The following is a 10718-nucleotide window of genomic DNA, read 5'->3' on the forward strand; positions in this document are numbered from 1 at the left end:
CAGGCCAGAGGCGCGGGAGGGTGAGAGAATTCACCAGAGACAGAGCAGGGAGCAGAACAGGCAGACAGACCAAAGACACTGCTGAGGGGAGCAGCAGGCAAGGCAGGAGAGGTCTGCCAAGCCAAGTGGGAATCTCCCTGGCCGGCCGGGAATTGAACCCGTGCTGCAGAGGCTGCGGACAGCCTCACAGTACGGGGCTCAACCCACTGCGCCACCAGGGAGGCCCTATAAAGGAAGTTTTAATAAATTTCAAAGATCTGAAGTATGTTATCTGACTAGAGTGGAATTAAATTAGAAATCAGCATCAAGGTACTTGTCACTGTACGCATATAAAACAGCTAACAAAGATATAGATTAGATCCTACATGTAGATAAAGACAGTAAATTAAAAGATGAGCAGTGGATATGGACAGGCACTTTATTAACAAATAGGAAGAAAATAATCACAAAATAGATTAATTTCTAGAAATGTTTTCCAAATAAACTACTAAAAAATTATTTCCAAAAATATTTTTGTGACTTAAGCCTGACTTCAGAGCAAGAGTATGACATGTATTTACTTACAACTGGGGATAAAAGGTAGTATTGTAATCCAAAATAAACTTTTCCATCAAACTGCTTCAGTGACATTTACAACTCAATTTATATTCTGAGAAAGAAAACAACATTTTTTTCCCAGAGCATTTTCTGTTTATTGAAATAGGCAATAACATCCAACAAGTTAACAATCACACGAAGATTACGTCAAAACCTTGGACATTAGTTAATGTGTGCTGTCTTATCAACAGTAATAAAACCTGTATTGAAATTAAAAATCATGTGTCATTTTATCCTTATCTCATGACTAAGAAATCTGAATGTAGCAAATTCCTCTGCCAGAAAAGAATGCCTTCTAGATGTAAAGGAAATATACATACATATTTCCTACTACTGAGTTGGAATGATTATAGTAAATATAACATTTAATATTTAGTATATTAAATAACATTTAAGCACAATTAGCACAGTATCTGGTACACAGGAAACATCCGTTAAGTGTTTCATTTAAAAACAAAATAAAAATCCTAACTTCAGAAACAAATAATAAAATCAAAATGTAAAAAAAAGTACTAAATTCCTATATTTGCTAGACACAGTTTCATGCTGTTACTAGCAGCAAGCTTCAAAAGTAACAAAAGATGTGATTTGTGTTAAATTAAAAATGGCTTTTAAGTTTTTTTTTTTTTTTTTTATCATTTAGTCCCACAGGAGAGAAAAGGAAGAGTCTAAAAGCTTTTTAAATAATAATAAAAGAATATGGTAGATCTATATGTATTAATATAGAAAACTAATCATTAATTAAGTCAATGCTATTTTCAACAATAGCAAAATAGTCTGTATGTTCATACAAAGTAAACAGAAGTAAAAAATAGTTCAAAAATTTAGAAGTTTGTTTCTATTTCTAACAATGTAAATGAGAGTAATTTGGACAAACACCATACAAACATCTAAAATGAACTAGATGAAAATTATTTTACAAGTTTTCCAAAACTGAAGAACTAATAAGATATTTAAGTTTTGAACCAAAATCTAGATGGCAAAGCCCCAAATAAGTAAATAAAGTCAGCATTCAAATTCACTTTTGCCTTGAGGAAATCCACCAGGTCAGATGAACCCAATGGGTAAATAAACTGTGGTCTTGGCAGCAGTGAAAATCAAGAGGAGCAAAATTCAAGGAGTGTTTACTGAACCATACTCAAGACACATTCAGTTGGGCCTCTAGGGTAAGGATGAACAAGAAATAAACTAGCTCTTTATGTTTCCATCACCTCTTTACGTTTCCATTCATCTGACCAGATGAATCCTGGACTGATATTGGCCTAGGTACCTTTTAGAAATACACAAAATCCTCTTTGATGGCTCATCCTAAGCCTCATATTATTCTGACAAGTAACTTTAAAATTTACTAACTAGCACCTGGCAGGTATGTGACCAACTAGTTCAAAAACTAGCCACTTTTAAGTTTTACAGCCAACTCTTCCTGTGTTCTTTACCCTAAGAAGTAATTTCTTGGCGGGAGAATTGTTTAACAAAAGAGGCTATGTCAATAGCTTGGAAGTAAATTAATTTCCTTTATATCTTAAAAAGTTCCCTCATGTAGCTTGATATCTTTTGGCACTTTCTACAAGAAAATAAAACCCCCAATCTTCTAATAGTTTCGATTTTGTTACTGCTAATGAATTATCTATAACCCCCCCAAATCTCTTGCACTCTCCTTGTATTGAGTTTTTTTTTTTAACACCACAAGCTTACTACTCCCTTAAGTGCACTAATGCAATCCTTCTTATAAAATTTGCAGTCTAAAAGCCACTATATTCTTTTCAGCTTTATCAAGATCCTCATTTTTTGCAAGAAAATAAAATTCAATCATTTCATTCTATTGCTTATGCTTTGAGCATTAAAAGAATTTGAAAGGTTTAGTTTTCACTTATTTCTTATTTGTTAATAAGATGCAGATCACTCTTCAGCTATAATGAAATTTCTATATTAATTTGAGTTGAGCACATACCAATCTAAATTTTGTGCTCTTTCAAATTCATCGACTTTTCTAGGATTTTCAGGGTTGAAATTATGTGGTTGCTTTATAGTTTTTAGCTTGAGATGCTGTTAACCTGTGTTATTTTAATTAAAATGGAATGAATTTTCCCAAGTGTATCCAAAGTATCAATAAGATTCCCTTGAGTTCTTGAGGAAAAAATAGTCTAGAAAGTATGACATTGACTTGCTTGACTATTCCTTCTGTATATTTACAAAACAATGAGTGACTAGGAGGCCAAAGACTTTGCGACCTAAAATGCCTTCTAGAAATAGTAACACACACACATTGAAGAATACCAAGTGAGAAACTATTTCCACTCAACTGAGAGAAGCAGTCTTATATTAGCTACTTCTAAAGGTTCAAGTCAAAATTATAGCATGTATTAAAGTTTACTTCAGCTAGTGCCTGGAGCTTACAATTCCAAGGTACAAACCAAATCCAAAAGTTGTACTTAACTAGGGATTATGTGACACAATGAAATTCCTGGGAACTGATATGTTAAACATCTGCAGGTAGTTTCTGTTCTAGTTTTTGTTTGAGAACCACTCCACCATATCAAAATCTATGCATCCCAGAAAAGAGCTGAGAATTATCTAAAGTTGTATAGTTCTTCCAAAGTCTCTGTCAGAGAAAATAAACTAAATTAGAAAAAACCTCTAGAGTAAAGCATAGTTATTTCTGTATATTATTACTGATTTGTGAATAATAATGCTTTTCATGTGAGATGTTTTTGGTTGTACTGACTATTCCTAGTTTCATTTTGAAGATTGAATAAAACAAAGATATTTAACAGGTGGAATCAAGCAAAAAGTAATTCAAATAGACATTTTAAGAAATTTGATACATTTTTTATTGCTGATATTTAGAAATGAAAGATATAGTACTGACTGTTCTTTGTAGATACAGGCATTGTTAAATATATAAAATAATTAATTAGAAAAGATTTAGGAAAATGGAAACATTTTGACATATTTTAGAATTCTTAGAATTTGTAAGAAATTATTTAGTGGGTTATACTAAATTAAGAAGTTTTAGTATTATTACTCAATTATTATGTTGACTGGATGATTCATAAGAAATAAAATAATTTACTGTCCTTTCCCTCTTACTTCAAATTCTTAGGACATGACTCTAGAGATTAAAACTTGAAAGACTACTTTTATGATTTGCCCTTCCTTTGATAATAGTACACCACAGGACCATGATGTTATGATCAATTTTCATTCATGGGTCATGCAAACACAATTAACGATTAAAAAAATCCTATTATCAAATACTTAACAAACTGATAATCAAAAAATGTATCTTCATCATTGTTGAACAGACTGTAAGACTCTTACCTACAAGCAACATTTGGATCAGCATTTCTTGAAAGCAGTAGCTCTATACACTTCAAGATCTGTTCCTCTGAGCCACGAGCAGAACATGCAGTTATCAAAATCGTTTGCTTATCTATAATGAAAAGTGAAGAAAACCCACTATACATCAGGAAATGTATATAAATGTATATAAATGATCTTTTTTCATCATTCAAAATATTCTAAATATTTATTGGACTCTTAAAATTATATAATTTATCTTGCTCTCAGTATATATAACATCATGTCTTCCTTCAAAAAAAATGAGGTGTGGGATTAATTGCCTTAGTTTTTTAAATATATCACAATTCATTTCTTAAGTTCCTTTCCTTATTTTTATTTCTTCAAAAGAATAGGAAAGTGATTAAGGGCATGGACTCTGTAGAGATACTGATAGGTGTTAAATAGTTTTGGTTAATTAAAATTTTCCTTGCTGAATTCATGGTTGGAAAACAAAGACAGGTATTCTCTGATTTCACTTTACTTTTCACATTTCACAACTCAATAAAATCTGGCTTATAAACAAACCATTCTACTGAAAATGATGTAATTGCCACCCAATCTACTGATTTCACTCCTTAACTACTTGATCTCTGAACTACTCTGTTTCTTAAAATTATTCTTCCCTTGGCTCTTATGACATCAGCAGGTATCTGGGTAGATAAAAACAAAAAAAATACTTCTCAAGTAAGAAAAGAAGAATTCAAAACAGGTCACGGCAGTCATAGTGGTACAGAGTTAATATTGACAGAGTAAAAGATAAATATTCTAGTCCCAATTCTGCCACTGGCAAATTGACTCCAGTGATAATTTACTACTATAAATTAGGTCTTTTAGGATTAATATCCCAACAGGATTAATATCCCAATAGGAAGCTACTATCTGCCCTCTCTAGCTGATGGAACTATTGTAGAATACATACAAGAATTTATTTGAATATGCTGTGAAAAAAATATGAAATGTTTTATAAGTGTAAGTTATTCCTCTGATTACAAGAAACAGAAAAAACTATTAATCAATTTTTTTCCTAGCAGAACATATATACACTTCAAAAATCTCATTCCTAAGTACAGCTTTAATTGGGTACTATTTTAAAATGACATAAGAAAAATCTACTATGGCAACAGATTAAACATGAAGCTGTTGATAAGATGGGGATTTATATAAAATATGTAAGTGAGAAAACAAAACAAATGATTTTACAAATGTCTAACATAGGTACTTAGGGTGAAAATTAATTCTAAAATGAGAGCTATACATGAATTAAGAAATAAATTGGAAATAAGTAACATGTTAAAGATAATCAGTAATTCTATATAAACTGAGTTTATATAGAATTCTATTTAAACTGAGTTTTAATTTAATTCTATTTAAACTATTTAATTTAATTCTATTTAAACTATTTAATTTAATTTAATTCTATTTAAACTGAGTTTTCAGTGATTATCTTATCCTTCAAAGGAACTCAAAGAACTACTTCTCACTGTAAATTAATAACAAAGATAGAAACACAGAATTAACAAACTACCTTTGAAATAACTTTAAGGGGTATATTGATAATTCAGAATTGGGTTTTAAATTCCAAAGGTTGATTTTTAAGTAATTGCCCACAAAATTATCAGCTCTTTGCTGATTCCTTTCAATGTATTTTTCTTTAAAAAAAAAACCAAAACCTACTAGCATGGAAATGAAAGTTATATAATAACATAACCACTCATAAAAACAATACATATGGAATCTACCATTTTTAGTGAAGAGAGTTTTTCAAAATATCTATGGTTTCCAATTTTATTTTTTTAAATAATTTTTCATTAAGGTAACTGGTTTACAACACTGTGTATGATTCATAAATTCAGGATCCTGGACCTCCCTGGTGGCGCAAAGGGTTAAACACAGCACTCTGAAGCTATCCACAGCCTATGCAGCAAGAGTTTGATCCCAGGCCGGCCAGGAAGCTACCCACATGGCGCGGCAGACCTCTCCTGCCTCATCCACTGCTCCCCTCAGCAGTGCATTTCAGTCAGTCTGCCAGTTCTGTTTCCCACTTTCCTCCCTCTGGTGAATCCTCTCACACCCCGCATCTCTGGCCTGTGCCCCAGCTCTTGTATGCATAAATACATCTTTAAAAAAATTTTAAAAAAAGTACAAGATCCTACCTCTTTAGATGTATATTACCACACCACATCCACTACCCAGACATCCAATATGATTTTGTATGCTGTTAACATGTAACTATAGGAAGGTTGTTTTTTCAAAAAACTGCTTTAATTTTTTTTACCTTGCAGATAGCTGCGTGGGAATAAAAAAAAGTCACACTAAATACAATCAGTTAAGTTTCCTCAAACATGTGACCCTTATTACTATTTTAAAGTGAACATATGAAAACAGAGCATGGAAAATGTGTATCACCACCTCTCAACATACTTAGGGTTCTAAGCAGAGAAATATAAACCAGAGAAAGTAAACTTTCATGTTATTTAAAACATCTTACCCTTATCAAAACTTGCATTAGCACCTCTGTCCAAAAGAACCCGAACCAGCTCTACATTGGAAACACTAGTAGCATACATAAGGGGGGTCCATCCATACCGAAAAGTGGAATCTACACTAATGCCTGTTAATATAAAAACAAACTTTTAGAAAGAAGCATCCCTCACCAAAATATAAAATAAAATATAATAATCATTGTCACCTTAACAAGCTTAACTACACATAGTGACATCACTGTGGACTTTATATTAGAAGGGAATTTCTTGGAAATAATGGTTCCAGAAAAAAGAAAATAGTTATATTTGGATTTTAATAAAATTAGCTAACTTCAGTTTCACTATAGGCACTGTGTTCCAAGAGAATTCTGTGACCAATGTTTTATCATATATTATATAAAATATGTTAGTTAGAACATGCTACTTTTTTATCTCTAAGGGAGTTAGAAAAAGACTTTACAGAGGTAAAATGTCTTCTTAATTAGGTTATTATCATACATTTCTATGGTGTAAAACACCACATAAATTCTCCAGATCCCCTTAACTTCCTTCTTACTATAAAACTTACCCATGGATGACTGGCCAAACATGAGGCCAAAAAGGTAGGACAGCATTGGATTATGAAAGGTCTGTTAAGAAATGGAGACTATTATCCAGTCTACATTTGTGAACCAAGGGTGACATCATTATATTTGTATTAGAGACAACACTGGTACCACTGTTCAGAGTGGGGCCGGATGCAGGGAGGCCAGTAATGAGGCCAGAAGTCTATGCAAAAGTCAGAGCAAGGGCAGTTGAAAGGACGGAATCCAAACAAACAAACAAAAAATTCAAAGGTAGGATAATCAGATTTTAAAATTATTTGGAGTAGAAGTTATAGCAAAGAACAAATAAAAAATGACTGTCATGACTATTGGGTTTTATCTTGGACAAATTAATGACAAGCAACGAGCTAGAATCAGTAGTGATATTCATGAGATATTAGGCCTGAGAAAGGATAGAGTTTTCAATAGTCAGAATGGGTCAGGAAGGGACATAAAATAATTAAGAGAATAAGAGCCAGCTGATCTTAAAATCCTCGTATCATTAACTGTATAAATCCTTGTAGTCATCTGATTCACTTCAACAGCTTTGATTGGTGTTGGTTATACAGAAAAGAAAAAATATGGTTGAACTGACCTAAGAACACATGAGGGAATGATCAAAAACCATTAAATTTATGTAATTTAATGAAAAGATGAAGATTCAAATGGCAATCTCACTCTTTAACCTAAGAAATATTTGCTATTGTTAAGAAAATAGAATGTTTTTCTTTTCAAGAAGGAAAACTGATATGTGAAAAATTCTGAATCTCTAAATCTTCCTTTAACACTTTCTAATTATAGGTTTTACAGTCTCTGGCTATATGGTTTCTTCTGCAAAGATGTTGGTCATATTATCACTGAAGGAATGTAAACGTGGAGGGAGGAAAACATTTTTTTTTTTTCTGTAGAGATGCTAAGTTTCTGAAGGATTATGTATCACAAATTCCCAATTGTCTAGCCTTAATTGTTAAGTGCATGATAATTATTTGGAGAGAACACAAAACATCTTAGTACATATATACACTGTTGGCTCAACTTTGAAAAAATTTCTGTTTAAGCTACTGCAACTAAAAATATATTAATGAGATCTTAAAAGAGATAATTTTGTTTTCTCATTAGTCTGCTCCCATTGACATTGCTCAAATTGACAGCAAAGATAAAAAAGAAAAGATGTGAAGAAAAAGACAAGCAAATGGCATTTTGCTATTCTGTAACACTCAGAAAAGTAAATTATTATGCACCTATATGTCTAAGTCATAGTGTAAAAAAATAGGTTTAAAGGATTCTCAGAATATATTTATAGAAGTGAAAAACATTCAAAATAACATTATTTTACTTTGGGATATATATATATATATATATATATATATATATATTTAGTAAAAGCAATACCAACCATAGGAGAACAGTAATTTCTAGGGGGAACCAGAGAAGTCTGTACAATGTCTGAAATATTTAATAACTTAAAGAGCACTGAAAATATTAGCACATGGCAGAATAACAAAAAATGGTGACATTTTTGAAGTTAAAAGTGACTGGCTCAAAGGAAACTTTCATTTTTACAAAAGTTATTGTTACAGAAATATGTATCAAAAACAAACATAACTTTGAAAGGCAAAATACTCAAACCATTTTAAAAACTGTTAAATAAGATCTGGAAGGAAACCAGGAAACAAAACAACAGGAGTTACCTGTGAAAGTGGCTTGTTGAAATGAACTTAGAAATTTTTTATAATTAAAACCAAATTATAAAAGACTGCCTAAATACCAACTTTATTAGTAGGATCTCTTCAAGTCTTAATCCTTCAGGAACCTCCATCACTTCTTTGCACCTCTTCCCCCTAATCTACTCCCAGGCAAATCTCTTTTCTAAAACAAATTTCTGCCTATTTGATCCCATTCAACAATATGTACACTCTCTTGGGATGTATTCATATTAGGTATTCAGGTCTGTTTTAGTTATTCAAATTTTATTCAATTACATACTTAAGTTCCACTGTAAACACAGTGGAACTTGTTACAACAGCTAAAATCTACATAATGCCTATAAGTTATAAGACCTTTATGTGCTTTACTGTAACCCCTCCCCCCCTTCCACAGACCTTGGAGATGCTCCCCATTTTAAAAAGGGGGAGATGGAAGTTTAGGTAACTTGAGTCAAGATTACAGCCATCAAGTGGCAGGATTAGTAATCAAAGCCAGAACTCTACTTTTTTCAAAATGATTTACTTTCTACTAAACTATGCAAGATCTCCAGTATAGAAAAAAAATATTTTGCTACATACAATCCCATTTAACTATTCTTATGTGTGAATGTTTTTATCTACAACTAGACAGTAAATGCTTGTTATTCCTTTGGATAATTTCAACCATTTATCAACAACTCACATTTCTATGGCAAGATAATTTTTAAAAAATATTAAATTTGATCCACATTAAACATCATGAGATCCAGAACAGAATTATGATACTTCACATAAAGAAACTGATGTTCTGGAAAGTTTAAATGACTTTTCCAAGGAACCACACAGTGTAGGCAATAAAGCTAGACTAGAAATCCAGTTATTCTGACTCCTACCTCAGGACTTATTACCAGAACACATACAGTAAATGCTAAAAACAAGAAAGAGTCAAAGTGTTGTAGGATTAGTCACAGAAGTCCTCTGGAAGGACTAATGGAAGGTAATGGAGGGGCATTCCAAATACGAGGGGATAGGCAGATCACAACTGAGTCCATTAAGATACGTGGGACACTTGATATAATGGCATTTGTTTGTGCTGTCCATAGAAAAGCAACCCAATCTTTTAAAATAAGGCACCCTTGTAAACTTAAGACAATTGTATTGATTTCAAACCGTCCCTTATCTCTCACCAGAATCAAGGAGCTCTCGGACCAACGAAATATCTCCTGTGGTCAATGCTTTCTTAAATGTTTCGTTCTTTTCTTCAGTGGGCAACGGCCCTTTTAGTTTCTAAAAAAGCAAAAAATTAAAAAAAAATCGTGTTATACTATTTTCATTTCCACTGCTCAGGAAACAACTCTATTTGGTTTTAGGTACAAGGTCTTGGGGGAGGATTATCATAAAAGTTGTTAAGATTTCATGTCTAAATTATCTTTATAGGAAACAGGTAATGATGGGTCCAAACCAAGTGAGGAGCTACATCATGATCTGATGAAACGCATTTGATGGAAAAGTACAAGGAGAGGAAAGAGGAAAATGTCGCGAGTTTGCTTGGCTGTATTTTCCACAGGAAAAAAATTAGGGACACAAAGGCGAGGCCGATCCAGATCAAGACAAGGGCTCATCAGCTACCTGAGCTGCTCGGTCGAGATACCCAATTTCCCAGCCATCATCCTCACTCTCGCTACTCTCGCCTCCACCGGCCACGGCCGGGCCTCGTAGCGTGCTGGTCGCCATGCTGCGGGCCGCTTCCTACCCGCACTACGCGGATTGGCTCCCAAGCACCTGCGCAATGGGGTAGGTTGGGGGCTGTAGCGCGGCGAGGGGAGGGTTGCGTAGAGATAGCGCGACAAGCTAGCGCCCAGCCCAGGACCCTACTGCGCAGGCGCAAGGCCCTGACCTGGCACGTGGGGCTTGTTTCCAGGTCAGGTGTGGCTGACAAGCCCCGTGTTCCATGCTGCAGGTCGGTGCTTCCAGTTCTTTAATCACCGTTCATTATTTTAAGGTATTTTCTTGAGAAAGTTCTTGCT

The 10718-nt window shown here is 33.5% G+C and overlaps 1 protein-coding gene across 1 annotated transcript in view; it reads right to left on the minus strand.

Annotated features, from left to right (window-relative positions):
• ASZ1 (ankyrin repeat, SAM and basic leucine zipper domain containing 1) overlaps nt 1-10492 on the minus strand; it is a 39213-nt gene extending 28721 nt beyond the window's left edge. The window contains exons 1-4 of the mRNA XM_037512130.2: nt 10321-10492; nt 9879-9978; nt 6428-6550; nt 3919-4030 (exon numbers count right to left, since the gene is read on the minus strand). Coding sequence (XP_037368027.1) covers nt 3919-4030; nt 6428-6550; nt 9879-9978; nt 10321-10425 — 440 coding nt within the window. The 5' untranslated portion in view covers nt 10426-10492. The remainder of the gene's footprint in view (nt 1-3918; nt 4031-6427; nt 6551-9878; nt 9979-10320) is intronic.
• Nucleotides 10493-10718: the final 226 nt, after the last annotated feature.

Source organism: Talpa occidentalis, unplaced genomic scaffold (genome assembly GCF_014898055.3).
Source record: "Talpa occidentalis isolate TD23 unplaced genomic scaffold, MPIMG_talOcc4v2.1, whole genome shotgun sequence".
NCBI lineage: Eukaryota > Metazoa > Chordata > Mammalia > Eulipotyphla > Talpidae > Talpa > Talpa occidentalis.